We start from the raw sequence: 17536 nt of genomic DNA, 5'->3' as shown, positions 1-17536 counted from the left end.
CGGTATGTATTATTTCCAATAAGTCAGTAGCTCGTTCCATTGTTCCGGAGAACGGAGTTTTAGTCATCTTGCCCAAAAGGCACGGTTCGCAAGCATCAAATGATTCATAACCAAGTGATTCTGAAAATCCATCTTTATGGAGTTTCTTCATGCGCTTTACACCGATATGACCCAAACGGTAGTGCCACAAATAAGTTGCACTATCATTATTAACTTTGCATCTTTTGGCATCAATATTATGAATATGTGTATCACTACGACCGAGATCCAACAAACTATTTTCATTGGGTGTATGACCATCGAAGGTTTTATTCATGTAAACATAACAACAATTATTCTTTGTCTTTATATGAATAAACGTATTGCAATAAACATGATCAAATCATATTCATGCTCAACGCAAATGCCAAATAACATTTATTTAGGTTTAACACTAATCCTGAAAGTATAGGGAGTGTGCGATGATGATCATATCAATCTTGGAACTACTTCCAACACTCATCGTCACTTCCCCTTCAACTAGTCTCTGTTTATTCTGTAACTCCTGTTTCGAGTTACTAATCTTAGCAACCGAACAAGTATCAAATACTCAGGGGTTACTATAAACACTAGTAAGGTACACATCAATAACATGTATATCAAATATACCCTTGTTCACTTTGCCATCCTTCTTATCCACCAAATATTCAAGGCATTTCCGCTTCTAGTGACCATTTCCTTTGCAGTATAATCACTCAGTTTCAGGCTTTGGTCCAGCTTTGGGCTTCTTCGCGGGAGTGGCAACTTGCTTGCCATTCTGCTTGAAGTTCCCTTTATTTCCCTTTCCCCTTTTTCTTGAAACTAGTGGTCTTGTCAATCATCAACACTTGATGCTCTTTCTTGATTTCTACCTTCGTCGATTTCAGCATCACGAAGAGCTTGGGAATCGTTTTCGTCATCCCTTGCATTATAGTTCATCACGAAGTTCTACTAACTTGGTGGTGGTGACTAGAGAATTCTGTCAATCACTATCTTATCTGGAAGATTAACTCCCACTTGATTCAAGTGATTGAAGTACCCAGACAATCTGAGCACATGCTTACTAGTTGAGCGATTCTCCTCCATCTTTTAGCTATAGAACTTGTTGGAGACTTCATATCTCTCAACTCGGGTATTTCCTTGAAATATTAACTTCAATTCCTGGAACATCTCATAAGGTCCATGACGTTCAAAACATCTTTGAAGTCCCGATTCTAAGCTGTTAAGCATGGTGCACTAAACTATCAAGTAGTCATCATATTGAGCTAGCCAAACGTTCATAACGTCTGCGTCTGCTCCTGCAATAGGTCTGTCACCTAGCGGTGCATTAAGGACATAATTCTTCTGTGCAGCAATGAGGATAAACCTCAGATCACGGATCCAATCCGCATCATTGCTACTAACATCTTTCAACAAAATTTTCTCTAGGAACATATCAAAATAAACATATGAAAGCAACAACGCAAGCTATTGATCTACAACATAATTTGCAAAATACTACCAGGACTAAGTTCATGATAAATTAAAGTTCAGTTAATCATATTACTTAAGAACTCCCACTTAGACAGACATCTCTCTAGTCATCTAAGTGATCACGTGATCCAAATCAACTAAACCATGTCCGATCATCACGTGAGACGGAGTAGTTTCAATGGTGAACATCACTATGTTGATCATATCTACTATATGATTCACGCTCGACCTTTCGGTCTCCGTGTTCCGAGGCCATATCTGTATATGCTAGGCTCGTCAAGTATGACCTGAGTATTCCGCGTGTGCAACTATTTTGCACCCGTTGTATTTGAACGTAGAGCCTATCACACCCGATCATCACGTGGTGTCTCAGCACGAAGAACTTTCGCAACGGTGCATACTCAGGGAGAACACTTCTTGATTATTAGTGAGAGATCATCTTAAAATGCTACCGTCAATCAAAGCAAGATAAGATGCATAAAGGATAAACATCACATGCAATCAATATAAGTGATATGATATGACCATCATCATCTTGTGCTTGTGATCTCCATCTTCGAAGCACCGTCATGATCACCATCGTCACCGGCGCGACACCTTGATCTCCATCATAGCATTGTTGTCATTACGCCATCTATTGCTTCTACGACTATCGCTACCGCTTAGAGATAAAGTAAAGCAATTACAGGGCGTTTGCATTTCAAACAATAAAGCGACAACCATATGGCTCCTGCCAGTTGCCGATAACTTCGGTTACAAAACATGATCATCTCATACAATATAATATAGCATCACGTCTTGACCATATCACATCACAACATGCCCTGCAAAAACAAGTTAGACGTCCTCTACTTTGTTGTTGCAAATTTTACGTGGCTGCTACGGGCTTTAGCAAGAACCGTTCTTACCTACGCATAAAAACCACAACGATAGTTCGTCAAGTTGGTGATGTTTTAACCTTCGCAAGGACCGGGCGTAGCCACACTCGATTCAGCTAAAGTGAGAGAGACAGACACCCGCCAGCCACCTTTAAGCACGAGTGCTCGTAACGGTGAAAGCAGTCTCGTGTAAGCGTACGCGTAATGTCGGTCCGGGCCGCTTCATCTCACAATACCGCCGAACCAAAGTATGACATGCTGGTAAGAAGTATGACTTGTATCGCCCACAACTCACTTGTGTTCTACTCGTGCATATAACATCAACGCATAAAACCTAGGCTCGGATGCCATTGTTGGGGAACGTAGTAATTTCAAAAAATTTCCTACGCACACGCAAGATCATGGTGATGGCATAGCAACGAGAAGGGATAGTGTTGTCCACGTATCCTCGTAGACCGTAAGCGGAAGCATTAGCACAACGCGGTTGATGTAGTCGTACGTCTTCATGATCCGACCGATCCAAGCACCGAACGTACGGCACCTCCGAGTTCAGCACACGTTCAGCTCGATGACGATCCCCGGGCTCCGATCCAGCAAAGCTTCGGGGATGAGTTCCGTCAGCACGATGGCGTGGTGACGATGATGATGTTCTACCAGCGCAGGGCTTCACCTAAACTCCGCGACGATATGACCAAGGTGGAATATGGTGGAGGGGGACACCGCACACGGCTAAGGAACGATCCGTAGATCAACTTGTGTTCCTATGGGGGTGCCCCCTTGCCCCCGTATATAAAGGAGCACGGGGGGAGGAGGCCGGCCCTAGGAGGGGGCGCGCCAAGTGTGGAGTCCTACTAGGACTCCCTAGTCCTAGTAGGATTCTACCTCCCTTGTTGGAGTAGGAGAAGGGGAAAGAGGGGAGAGGAAGAAGGAAAGGGGGGCTGCGCCCCTTGTCCAATTCGGACCAGAGGAGGGCCGCAGGCCTCCTTCCTTTTGGCCTCTCTCCTCTATTCCCGTATGGCCCAATAAGGCCCATATACTCCCCGGCGAATTCCCGTAACTCTCCGGTACTCCGAAAAATACCCGAATCACTCGGAACCTTTCCGAACTCCGAATATAGTCGTCCAATATATCAATCGTTACCTCTCGACCATTTCGAGACTCCTCGTCATGTCCCCGATCTCATCCGGGACTCCGAACTCCTTCGGAACATCAAAACTCATAAACTCATAATATAACTGTCATTGAAACCTTAAGCGTGCGGACCCTACGGGTTCGAGAACAATGTAGACATGACCTAGAACTATTCTCGGTCAATAACCAATAGCGGAACCTGGATGCCCATATTGGTTCCTACATATTCTACGAAGATCTTTATCGGTCAAACCGCATAACAACATACGGGAGTCCAAACGGAATGAAACCTTCGGGAGCGTGATTTTTGGAACGAACGTGATACAGAGGACTTGGAGTGCAAGTCAAGAAGAAGCCGAGGCGGCCACGAGGGTGGAGGGCGCGCCCCCCTACTGGGCGCGCCCCCTATCTCGTGGGCCCCTCGGGCAGCCACCGACCTACTTCTTCCTCCTATATATACCCACGTACCCCGAGAACATCAAAACAAGCCACGAAAACCTATTTCCACTGCCGTAACCTTCTCTATCCGCGAGATCCCATCTTGGAGCCTTTGTCGGCGCTCCACCGGAGGGGGAATCGACCACGGAGGGCTTCTACATCAACACCATAGCCCCTCCGATGAGTTGTGAGTAGATTACCATAGACCTTCGGGTCAATAGTTATTAGCTAGATGGCTTCTTCTCTCTCTTTCGATCTCAATACCATGTTTTCCTTGATCTTCTTGGAGATCTATTCGATGTAACTCTTTTTGCAGTGTGTTTGTTGAGATCCGATGAATTGTGGGTTTATGATCAAGTTTATCTATGAGAAATATTTGAATCTCCTCTGAATTCTTTTATGTGTGATTGAGTTATCTTTGCAAGTCTCTTCGAATTATCAGTTTGGTTTGGCCTACTAGATTGATCTTTCTTGCAATGGGAGAAGTGCTTAGCTTTGGGTTCAATCTTGCGGTGTCCTTTCCCAGTGACAGCAGGGGCAGCAAGGCACGTATTGTTGTTGCCGTCGAGGATAAAAAGATGGGTTTTGTATCATATTGCATGAGTTTATCCCTCTACATCATGTCATCTTTCTTAATGTGTTACTCTGTTCTTTATGAACTTAATACTCTAGATGCATGCTAGATAGCGGTCGATGTGTGGAGTACTAGTAGTAGATGCAGGCAGGAGTCGGTCTACTTGTCACGGAGGTGATGCCTATATACATGATCATGCCCAGATAATCTCATAATTATTCGCTTTTTTATCAATTGCTCGACAGTAATTTGTTCACCCACCGTAATACTTATGCTATCTTGAGAGAAGCCACTAGTGAAACATATGGCCTCCGGGTCTATCTTTTATCATATAAGTTTTCAATCTACTTTTATTTGCATCTTTACTTTTCCTATCTATATTATAAAATACCAAAAATATATTTATCTTATCATATTATCTCTATCAGATCTCACTTTCGCAAGTGGCCGTGAAGGGATTGACAACCCCTTTATTGCGTTGGTTGCGAGTTCTTTGTTTGTTAGTGTAGGTGCGTGGGACTTTTGAGGAGCCTCCTAGTGGATTGATACCTTGGTTCTCAAAAACTGAGGGAAATACTTACGCTACTATTGCTGCATCATCCTTTCCTCTTCAAGGAAAACCAACGCAAGCTCAAGACATAGCAACCATCTCCTCTCAAACCCTAGTTGATCTCTTGCATCTGATCTTTGTTTCAAAACCTCAAATTGGTACATGTGGGTTGCTAGTAGTGTTGATTACTCCTTGTAGGTGATGCTAGCTTGTTTATTCGCTGGAAGATCATATGTTCAGATCCTTAATGATAATTATTACTCCTCTCATTTTGAACATGAATATGCTTTCTGAGTAGTTACATTTGTTCTGAGGACATGGGAGAAGTCTTGTTATAAGTAATCATGTGAATTTGGTATTCGTTCGATATTTTGTTGAGATGTATGTTGTCTTTCCTCAAGTGGTGTTATGTGAACGTCGACTAGATGACACTTCACCATTGTTTGGGCCTAGGGGAAGGCATTGGGAAGTAATAAGTAGATGATGGGTTGCTAGAGTGACAGAAGCTTAAACCCTAGTTTATGCGTTGCTTCGTAAGGGGCTGATTTGGATTGATATGTTTCATGCTATGGTTAGATTTATCTTAATTCTTCTTTCGTAGTTGCAGATGCTTGCCAGAGGGGTTAATCATAAGTGGGAAGCTTATCCAAGTAAGTACAGCACCCAAGCACTAGTCCACCCACATATCAAATTATCAAAGTAACGAACGTGAATCATATGAGCATGATGAAAACTAGCTTGACAATAATTCCCATGTGTCCTCGGGAGCGCATTGCTTTATATAAGAGTTCGTCCAGGCTTGTCCTTTGCTACAAAAAGGATTGGGCCACCTTGCTTGAACTTTGTTACACTTGTTACTTGCTACCCGTTACGAATTATCTTATCACAAAACTATCTGTTACTGATAATTCCAGTGCTTGCAGAGAATACCTTGCTGAAAACCGCTTGTCATTTTCTTTTGCTCCTCGTTGGGTTCGACACTCTTACTTATCGAAAGGACTAGATAGATCCCTTATACTTGTGGGTTATCACGCGTCAGCGGACTCCGCCGCTCAGCAACGGCGGAAGAGAGCCGCCGCCGATCCGGCGGCTAGCAGTACAAAAGGCGGGGAAAAATTCAAAGCTGGTCCAAGCCCAAGGGCTCCTCCAAAGTTACCATATGATAGGACTGACGAGGAAACCAAGGACATCGTAGATGCCGAAGTGCTGGCCCATTTTGAATGGAAGCGTCCACCTCCAAAGGAAACAATAGATCCGGTGAAAGCGAAGCGCACTGTGGATGCCCTTAAGCGACCACCACTGCCTCCGCCGCAATCCAACTATGACCGCTGTATTGAAAAGACATATGATGAAGCGCGGAGGTCGGGAAGTACTACCAGTGCTGCAAGGCGAAGAAGTGGGAAAAAACTCCTAGATCGGCGAACAGGAGAAGCAATTGTGCCCCCGCTCAAGGTGTCTAGCGATATCGCTAGTCATCCGGGGCTACTGCCCGGTACACTCTTGGTGATTATGTGGGCGATAATGTATAGTTTGAAATGGCTAAGGTAGTAGAGACCTTTAGATACGAGCACAGGAAGCCTCTCGTCAAATCTGATCAGCGCCCTCATCTAACAACGATGATGCAAAGATTGCATGACTGGTACTTGGAAAGCTGCAGCAAGTCTGGGACCGATAGTTTGATGGTGAGAATTAAAGTTGAGCACGACTTCATTGGAGTCGACCTGATGGCTGTTGAATTCGTGGAAATATTTCAGTCATTCAATCAAGAGGCCGTCCAAAAATAACTCATGACTTGCTACTGTCTATAAGTATTACTTCTGTAATTAAGTCTCTAGCTCAGCTCGTTCATTGCATGTATATATACTTATCCTCACTATATTCTGCAGATTGAAGATCGTCGAATGCAAAAGAGGCCAAATCTATGACATTGGTTTCATTAGCCCAAATACCGTAAATGAATGGGCGGTATAAAACAGAGCCAAGGATACTGAGGAAAACTTGCTAAAGGCGTTCCTTCAACATCAAAACAAAAAGGAAATACTCTTTCCTTACAACTTCAAGTGAGTGTTACTGTCTTGTGCATATTCGGTTTCACTTACTCGAGGTTAAGTGTAAATGATGAGTTATGCATGCGCAGGTTCCACTTTATTCTTCTAAGCTTGACGGGGGAGTAGTAATTGTCTTAGACTCGAGGCGTAAAGATCCCAAAGATTATGCGGACATGACTGCAATGCTCCTGAAGTAAGCTCAATCATTATCGCACCATATCGGCAACTTTGGTTCATTCCCTGATATCAAGTAATCATTTTCTTTGTCAGGCAGGGTTTGGAACAAGTTCTCTGGAATGGTTCCGGGTCTGAAGAACGAGTTGCGATTTACACATCCCAAAGTAAGTAGTACTAGAAAGTTCCGCACATCTCTCATTGATTCTAGTTTCATCAATACCATTATCATGCTTGATTATTAGTTTGATTGAACTCTATTCTCGTAAAGTGCTTGTGGCAGGCAGGCGGGAATAATTTATGTGGATACTATGTTTGCGAGTTCATTCGCCACTCGACCTCTGAGCGGGGCTTCTCTGACAAACAATATGAAGTACGTAAACAATATTCACAATTTTATTTTATTACCATCAATTGTGTTGAGTTTCATTCATATATATGTATTGACTCCCTTCTTTAAATTAGATCTGGCAGATGCGGGATGAACTCCTACCACATGATCGCATACGAGCAATTCAAGAAGAATTGGCAGGATTTTTTCTTGACCACATCATACATGAAAAGGGAGAATACCATACGGAAATTCAATGGGAGTTTGGTGCTTGATGATGTCCGGGATGTTATATTGTATATATCTAGTACCGTCGGATAGATATACAAAAACTTGTTGTTCGACCAAGCACGGAGAAAGAGAGGTCACTTCTCTCTATATATGTTCATGACGATCTTGTGTAATTAATGGTTTCCTTCATTTGCTTACTAGCTAGCGTCGAGTTCTCTCTGTATGTAGTAGCTAGCGTCGACCAACACGGAGAAAGAGAGGTCACTTCTCTCTATATGTAGTAGCTAGCTAACACAATATAAAACCCCTAAACCCTCCAAAACTCCTAACCCCCCCCCCCCCCCTTAAAAAAAGCCCACGCATTGCCATGAGATGGATAAAACATGGATAATTAGGATGATAATGTGCCTTTCATCATCATTTATACCAACTGCCATGCATGATCCCATGCGCCATCGATGTTCGTCCTTGCGGTGACCATCCTGACATGCAGCGGCAAACTTGCTGTGTAGAGCGGTGACCATCCTTTCTCGCAAAAATTGGCTGAGCGGTGGCCCTAGTGGTCTTCGCGCGAAGTCACCGTTCTACATATGATCAATCCTTTTTAATCTGGCCATCGATGAATTTTGGACTTATCCTTTGAAGGAAAACAAGGACTAGCATATATGGCGCTCTTTGGACACCTTGATTGGATAGGTGTCAGTCGTGCGCACCGGCAATATCAGCATAACTTGCTTCACCGAGTAATCGCAAACCTCTGTTTACGTTGACACCTTGGGACATGTCTGCACCAAGATTTCCAAGGGATCAACTCATGCGGAGAATGCTATGGCGTGATTGGAGGACCTGCAAATGGCGAACATGGGGTCTTGGATTCGATGAAGACTTTGCTTCACAGGCAGGTTCAGACTTGGCTTGCGGGATATCTTCCTGTCTAGACCGAGCACGAGTTCATGTGAGTCTGGTGGTATGATGACTTGTGATAGTAGCCTTTGCAAGTGGGGGCGGCAACATTAGAGGACTTCCTTGTTGGTGGTGCTCTATTGAGTACTAAGTTGTGTTTTCCAGGTTGAAAACCCAAGGTCTGGCCTTTTTTGGCTGTGCCTAGCAATGGCCTTGTTGATGGCATTGTTTTGGGAACACGGTCTTTCTTCAGGGTGAAAACCTATGATCTTTGATCGGGCAACGACAATGTTTGTGCATTGTTTCCTTCCTGAAGGCGTTGTTTTTGGAGAACCTTCCTTTTAGTCCGGGTGTTGTCTTTGGCTGTGGTTAGAGGGCTACTATTGTGGGTGATTAACCACCGTGGTAGGGTCATTTTTTTCTCTATGCTTTTTTTCTTTTTTGGCTGTGTGCACCATAGATGTTCTCTGGCATCTTGTCGGTGCAGATGCTGGGTGTAATTGATATCTACTTGATATTAATATATTCTCCTTCTCTCAAAAAAAAAAGCATGATCCCATAGTAACGATTTCATCACCCTAAGAATGTTGATGTGAAAGGGTCGCACATGCATGTAAAAAACTAGTTAGTGGGATCATATATTAATGATGTGGCGGACATGCATAGTTTGTTAATGTGAAAGCGTTGCATGCTTAGGAAAATAGGAGTAGTTGGTGCGGGATGTAACTATTTATTAAGAATCAAGAATAGAAGATAAGTTCGCCTTGTCTCAATCGTTGCAAGATCTCCCCCCGCTTGTAGAGCTTGTGTGGTCTCACATGAAAATTTTACATCATAGGAAAAATGTTCAGATGTTTTGGGGTTTGAGGCAATGAAAATACTATATAATGGAAACCACGTATTTGTTTGAAAACACGAATTGAAATCATATACTTCCTCCGTCTCAAAATAAGTGTCTTGAGCTTAGTATAAATTTGTACTAGAGATAGTATAAAGTTCACACTTATTTGGGACAGGGGGAGTATAAAAGAAACAACATAGGAAGGGAAAGTACTCTTGAAGATTTTAGGGTCCTTAATTTGTCGACAATTTCTCTAGTTATTGAAGATCACACAGCCTGGAAGTGAAATAGCATGACCGAGTGCAAGAGGAATCATCAGACAGAACTAATGGGATTCAGTTGCTGCCGAGCACGAACATATCGCGGAAGGCGGTCATTTTGTCTTGGGTAATCGCCACGGAAGCTTGCACCGACCCAGCTTCTCTCCCGGCGACGAGCACCATCTCGCCGTCATGATTCATGGACGCCAGCTCCACCCTCGCTGGCTTGCCGAACCCAAAGTCTATGCCATATGCGGGGAACCACGGGGACCCGGCAAGAATGACCGCGCGGCCGGGCGGTATGGCTGCGAACTTGCTGCGCCAGTTGGTGCTGTCACCCAACGGGTCTCGCTTCACCTCCTTGACGGCCTCCGCGATGGCCTGGACCGCCCGGGCGTGCCCGTTGGCCCCTGTGAGGTCCGACCCACGTAGCGAGACCAGGCAGCCGGCGACGCAGTTGCCGGAGTATGCACCAGGCACCGACGGCGACATATGGACCCGACAGTCGGCGAGGAAGAAGGTGAAGACCAGGGCGTCGTCGGTGAAGCCCTTGGCCCTCGCGATGGACACCCATCCGTGCGCCGCCAGCGAAGCGAAGGTGGACGGCGCCTTGCCGGTGCCGGCCACGGTGAGACGCTGCTTGAGGAGCCGCACGGTAGGCGCGGCGAACGTGAAGGTTCGCCGGCACAGAGGGCTTCCTTGTTCGGGAGCGGGATTTTGCTTCCGAATAATAGGCAACTCCGGTGCTACCTGCAGCAAGAATAGCCTGCTCAGCTCTTCGTCGCCGCAGAAGCTCACAAGCCTCCGGTCGTGCAGCGGCGTAGGAGTTGGACTGGTAGCCACCCGGCCCTCCTGAACCCCGGCAGCGGCCGCCCACATCTCCAAGAACGCCCACAGGCCGCGACCGTCGGCCACTGCGTGGTGCACCGTCACGCCCACAGCCACGCCGCCTCCGAGGAACTCTGTCACCTGCAACCCACACCCGCGTGTGTCAAGTCAACTAACAAGAACACCGGGACCAGACGTCCAGACAAATGACAAAGACGAGCATAGGCACCTGCACCGCCATCAAGGGCGCCGGGAGCTCGTCCCGTTTGATGTCCGGCACCAGCTGCAAAAGAGCGTCCTCGTCATGCTCAGTCCCCTCCACAACGAGCCTCTCGAACTTGATGTCGGCCTCGGCCTCGACGAACGCGACACCGCAGGCGCCCTCCGGGAGGACGATGGACACGGCGCGCGACTCCGGCGAGTAGGTAAGCGCACCGGCGAAGGGGTGGAAGGCCGGGATCACCCTCTCGAGGGAGGAAGCGAGGGCACGGACGACGTCGGCGAACGGGATGCCCGCACCCGGTGGAGGGCGGAATTGGAAAACGCGGCGGACCGGGGGTAGCGCAACCCAATAGGCGTCGAATGGGGAGAGCGGGATGGTCCGGCCCGGATCACGGAGCGGCACGCCGGCGGGGAGCTGGACAGCGAAGGTGTTCCTCGTGCGCACCGTCGGTGGCATCTTCCTGATCTACTGATCTGGCAGGCGGGGAGCTAGACTCACGGGCAGATTTCAACGGACTTCAAAGGCTCTAGCCAACGTGTGAGTCAAAACTATACTTAAACCAATTGAACCATACCCGTACATGTATCTCTCAAAACTATACTTGAACCATACCCGTTTAATGCCATTTTCAGCCCAACCAAAACTGAACCATCTATTTTTTTTCACCCAAACCAAGTTAAACCCAATACATAACCGTGGGTTTAAATCCAATACATAACTATGGGTTTGCTTCAATGTATATATGATTGCACAAATCGACATGTTAAGAAGCAAATGGTATAGAAAAGACATAAGCGCATCTACAATAGTTTGGGAACAAAGTTATCGTTGAGATACGGTCAACACATAGCAAGTGTCAAAAAGACAATGCCCACTACTAAAAAGCTCACTAACAAGTGTATTAAAACCAATTGCTTAGCTAAAGCACAAGCAAACATATTCGATTTGCATGTGGTGTTTTCCCATAATACATAATTACATAGTGCATCGCAACATGTAGGCGGATCAAAGATACTCGTTGTTGATGCGTCGTTGCTTATTGCACATAACCAATGCCCAGAAACCGGTTTGGACCCATAGTTTATAACCGTTAATAACCAAACTGTTTAAGCCCATAACCAACTATACCCAAATTGGTTTCTTCACATACCCAAACCAAAACCAAACTAAAAAAGATTTAGCCCAATAAAACCTGAACCAATCAAACCCAAAGTAATAACCGAACCGTTTCACCCAGTTTTTTAATAACCATTCTCAGGTTTACGTGTGACCCGGCCGCAATAATCCTACACATGCCCGAGGCCGAAATTGCTACACGCACGGGCTGAGTTACAGAGGTTCAGGGGCCCTTCCTCTAAGGATGTGTTTGGTTTGAGGGATAGACTAGTGTGGTTGTGGGTATCCCCAACCACCTGGCTAGGGATAGCTCTTTTTTTTTGTTTGGTTGGGTGGGTGAGGTTAGCCTTTCTTTTGTTTGGTTTGAAGGATGAACTAAGGATGGCTATTGTAAATGTTTGATTTAAGTGATGTGCTTCAAGTTGTGAACATACATGAGAAAAATAAATGGCCAGTGATACGCGCCGGTGCGCCGGCCGAAATTTCGGCCGGTCGCATCGCGCCCGTACGATTTGTTTGGTTAGAGCTGCATCTGGCCTTCCTAATCGCAAACTGCTTCGTTAGATAGTTCTAAAAAAATATGCTTCGTTAGAAAAACAAAGGAAAAGCCATGGCGTCCCACATCGCGTGCAATCAGTAGACCTTAAGGCAACCAGCTTGCCGGGCGTCCTCGCCGCTGGCCTCAACACCGGGCGCTGATGCTCACCCTCGTAGCACCCGTCCTTGCCGGTTCCAAACAGCACGTCGTCGCCCCTCGTAGCAAAACCGTGCAGCCCGACGTCTCTATTTTTGCAGCACCTAGCCGCCGCTGCCACCGTCGTAGCACATCCATCAAAGCACCACCGTACCGCCGGCTGCAACTCTCAGCGTCACCGCCTGCACGTCGGTTTGAAGCGTTTTCTCACGCCCGTTGAAGCTTTTATCCACCCCGTCGCTGAAGCTTTTTCCCGCACCGGTTGAAGCTTTTATATCCATGCCCGTTGAAGCTTTTTTTTCGTCGATGCTCGATGCATGGGGTTGCACGAACGACGGCCACCAGTCAACGCTATGCAGCAAAAACACCTTGCCGGTCGTAGCTAAAAACAACGATGGTTACAACAAAAATCGTCACCACCGCCCCGGCCCCCGGGTCGCATCTCCGCCATGAATGGATGTAGCAAATTTCCTTGTCGGTGGTAGCAAAAGCAGACGACGGTGGTAGCAAATCATCGTCTCCACCATGCTGCCAGTCTGCGATGTAGCAAAAATTGTCGCTGATTCCAGCATGATACGATGCTAGTTCCAGCACACAACCGCTACGGTCGTAGCATGCAGCACCCCAGCACCCCTCGAGCTCGCAGTGCCATGACGGTGTGGTCTTGGCCATGGTCGCCACCGTCATAGTACCGCCGACAAATGATGTAGCTTCGCCGAGCTTGCAACTCCTTTCCCCATCCCATGTCGGAGTTCAGCGAGTGATTGTGAAGACGAAGGTCGAAGAAGACTTGGGTGCGCTCCTCACACGGGGAAGAAGATATGAGAAAGGGTGAGGACGAGGCACTAGAGATGATGACGAGAAAAAAGGAAACAACTGGTTATGAGTCAAGGGGATGGGCCAAGAAAGAAAAACAACCAACGCAAAAAGGTGATTTGCTCTCCAAAACAACCCCATGATACCTTCTTCCCCAACTGCTTCACTAGTAAAAAAATCCATGGCGCGGCCGCCGCCCTCGTCGCTAGTGGTAGCTGTCGTAGCACCCGTGCCATCGGTTCCACAGGATGTTGTGGCCATTGTAGCAAAGCACCACCGTCTAGAAGCACGCCTAATGCCTCTGTCGCCGCGCACTTATCCGCTGTTGTCGTAGCACGCCCATCGCAGACTGGCAGCACCATCGTGCTGCCCGCCCACATCTCTCAAGGTACCACTCACATCGTCGGCACCCATGGTTGAAGCTTTTTGTCACACGGGTTGAACCTTTTCTCACGCCGGTTGAAGCTTTTTCCACATGTTGAAGTTTTCCCCCCTTTTGGTTGAAGCTTTTTTCAAGTAAGATCGAAGATTATTCTGTGAACGTTTGCAACTTTTTTCGTAGAGCAGTGCCCAGTTGAAACTTTGTACATCTTCCAGTTGAAGCTTTTTCATCTAAGGTTGAAGCTTTTTTCGTAATGGTTGCAACTTTTTCTGTTTGACTGTCCTGGTTGAAGCTTCCCCTATTGACGGTTCAAAGTTTTTTGATCTAGGCTTGATGCTTTTTTTGTCAACGGTTGCAACAATGTATGCGGTGGTTCCGGCATCATGTCATAGGTCGCGTGTCATTGCTCGATGTTGTAGCCTCGTTCATGCAGCCCTCGCGGGCGTCGGTCTGTACGGCAGCCGAGGATGCAGCATCGCCGCAGCTGGGTTCAGAAACACGAGGGCCGCGGTTGCAGCGTCGCCATTGCTGCTTGATGCATGTAGCACGATGGTGCAGCTGGTTCCAGCAGCCATGGCTCTAGTTGTAGTGAATCAGTGGCCCAGCCAGGGGTTGGACGGCGGCCATCAGCAGGGCAACTCGATGGTCGGTGCACAGCAGCTGAGAGGAATCTGTCTCGCGGGTGCTTTATGGGAGAAAACGAGGGTATGAGGGCGAAGACGATGTGGGATGAAACGACCGAGGAAAACGAATGATGGAGTCTCACATGTGAAGTGGGTTTTTTTTTTAAAAACTATGTGAAGAGATAAGGTTTGACCCTACGAGGTGCTTCCACCCCCACAGGATCGGGTTGGATCCAACGCAGGGCCGGTCCGCCGGCTGCAAACATTTCCCAAAATAAATCCATGAACATAGCGCAGCAACACATGACTAAACACACACAAGCACCCATCCACATCATGCACGCACGCACATCACACATCAAGCACGCCTCGACTGAACAGCACACACACATCCATGCATACAACTGCAGGAAATAGAGCAGCACACATGTTCTGTTTCATCGATGGACGGAAATACAGCAGCAGGAAATACATCATGAACACGGTGCATACAACACCGGCAGGAAGATCCAGCTCCATGCACGCAGCTGCCGCGCCACCCTCAATTGCCGGCCGCGTGAGATCCAGCCGCCGTCCTCCCGGAGATCCAGCCGCGCCGCCGCTAACCCCGGCTTGCGTCGCCTATGCGCACCCGACGCAACGGCCGGCCGGCCGCAGCCACACGCGCCGCCGCTAACCCCGGCCGGTCGCATGCCTGGCCACTCGCAATAGCAGAAACCCGATTCGCGGGCAACTGCAGCGACACGCGCGCGGTGGTGGTTGCCACCACGCCGGTTTTTCACGGTTGATCGTATGAGAGCAGCCTTCCTACACGCAGCGGCAGCTGATCACAGGTATCCAACCGACCGTCCAGGCGAGGTGATCTGTGCACTGAAATTAATTGAAATGCGGAAAGTGGGCATACATCGGCGGATACATGCCAATACCTTTGGCCACGTCGGTCTTGTGGGTGCAGCCTGACGCAAGCGGGACCGTCCGCAAAGCGTGCAGCGATGTACCTTCATTTTTTTACTCCGCGGGGCAGGGTATTGTTTCTGCAAAGTTGCCTGAGCATCGCATTATGTTTCTGACAAATGCTTGGAGAAACAGTGCGGTGTGTGAGCAGGTGGGGACCATGACCCATATGTCAACAACGGCGGCTGTGGAGGCTTGCCATGCACGCATGCAGGGGACGCGTGCTCCGGTGTGTACGACGGTAATGCTGCCGGCGAGCACGGTCTGGACGTGGACAAGGCGTGCGTCGTTGTCGTTAATGCTCCTGTTTAGTGTTTTTAGTGGCATGGCAAGAAAATGCTCTAAATGCGTGCGTGCACTGTTTGATGTCGTTTGTGAGTCCTTTTCGGACTGAATGATGAACGGAAACAGAAAAACGAGCTCATCTAATGGACCGAATGTTTGCCTGCGTTCCGGTCTGTGGTCAGTACAGCGAGGCGCTTCTGCGTGGTGGGAAAAAGTCGTTGCCAGCGATCGGTCCGGCTGCATGCTCCTTAAATGCATCCATGGTGAAAACGTGTTTACGTTATACAGTATTCCATTGCAACAGACGTTTTTTGGTCCTCTCGCCTAGGCGAGTACTGCTCATGTCAGATTCGTGTGTCAGGTGCTGCCCATGGAATACACATATACGCTACATCTCCCTCTCCGAAGTTTGACTATACTCTAACTAGCACGCTCGGTGCTTCTAATCGCGACGCGACGCCCGCCGTCGATGCGCTGCGTGCAGCGACACACTTCTCTTCATCGTAGCCCCTTTTTTGAGGAATATTTCCAGCATCTGGTTGCCTCTATCCCTTCTCGCCCCAGATCCAAACGCGTGGCAACCACGTTAAAAAGGGGCTATCCCTGTTCTGGGAGGATAGCCCTGCAACCAAACACATCCTAATACTCTCCACTCCCCCCGATTTTCAGATGGATGGGGCCCTTCCTCCTCCTTAACCCAATCACCGTTTGCCACTCATAATGACCCTGTAAATCCCCCCGTAATGATCCGTGAATGTAGCATTACTCTGCCCGAGGCTACGGGGGAGGAGGGTCTGTTGAATTCCCGTAATTAATTGTATATATGAAGCAACGAGTTTGGCAAAGAGTAGGCTGCTTATTTTTTCGGAGTAATGCTACACGTACAAACGAATTACAAGGTTTTACGAAAAGAGTTAATTTGATTGGTCAATAGATGGGGAGGCGGCCCACTCCCCTGAAAATCAGGGAGGGCAAGTTTGTGATTGGTTAGTAGATGAAAAAAAATCCTAGTCAGCGTGTAATTGCGTATAACTCTTTGTATGTTTAGCATTATTGTTTTTTTCGAGAGTACGTCTAGACATATCATAACTTTATAAAAGGCAGAATATTAGTTACAAGAAATCTATCACTTGATGCGAACAACGAGTGTAGCACGAACACCACACCCGACAGGACCAAGGACAAACACCACACGGAGCGAGCTACATCGCTAAAAAGCCTATCCTGAAACGATACACAGAGCTGCATCTCGACCTACGCCGGGCACCTCTGAGACAACCAACTGCTGCAGAACTTTACTTGCCGACACACCATCCACCCTGAACGCCTAACAGAAAGTGGCAGATGGATGGGAGGACTCGATCCGCTCTAGGAAGCCACCGTTTTGGACACACCGGCAGCGGGCGTATATAGCACCACAGGGGATCAAACAAGGACATGGGCGAACACTGGAGGAGAGCACTGAGGAGCTAGCGCGTCTTCAAACACAATGCTCCCAACGGAGGAGCAACGTCGAGGACGCCGCCATTGTGCCGATCCAAGAGCCGAATCGAGGCTTTCGCTTGAAGACATCCACCAACTACAAGAGCGCGAGGGGAAAGGCGAGCATGCTCGGTGATGCCTCCAAGGAGGACAATGACATCTACGGGTGCCATCATTGCCGGTCCTATAGAAGCCGTGCAAGATTTTCATCCGCGGGTAGCCCATCTCGACAACTCCATGGAATTGGATGCACTAGCCAAGAAAACGCACACCGGCCCCATCG

General features: G+C 47.7%; 1 protein-coding gene across 1 annotated transcript; it reads right to left on the bottom strand.

Moving 5' to 3' along the window:
• Nucleotides 1-9771: 9771 nt before the first annotated feature.
• Nucleotides 9772-11394, bottom strand: LOC123117153 (phenolic glucoside malonyltransferase 1-like). Its single transcript, XM_044537977.1, has 2 exons — nucleotides 10908-11394; nucleotides 9772-10819 (listed from the first exon to the last, which is right to left on the bottom strand). Exons 1-2 carry the CDS (start codon nucleotides 11355-11357, stop codon nucleotides 9926-9928), a joined length of 1344 nt encoding a protein of 447 aa, XP_044393912.1. The 5' UTR covers nucleotides 11358-11394; the 3' UTR covers nucleotides 9772-9925.
• Between the last annotated feature and the right edge of the window lie 6142 nt (nucleotides 11395-17536).

Source organism: Triticum aestivum, chromosome 5B, assembly GCF_018294505.1.
Source record: "Triticum aestivum cultivar Chinese Spring chromosome 5B, IWGSC CS RefSeq v2.1, whole genome shotgun sequence".
Classification (NCBI taxonomy): Eukaryota; Viridiplantae; Streptophyta; class Magnoliopsida; order Poales; family Poaceae; genus Triticum; species Triticum aestivum.
The sequence above is the reverse complement of the archived record's forward strand: the minus strand, read 5'-3'. Positions and strand labels throughout refer to the sequence as shown.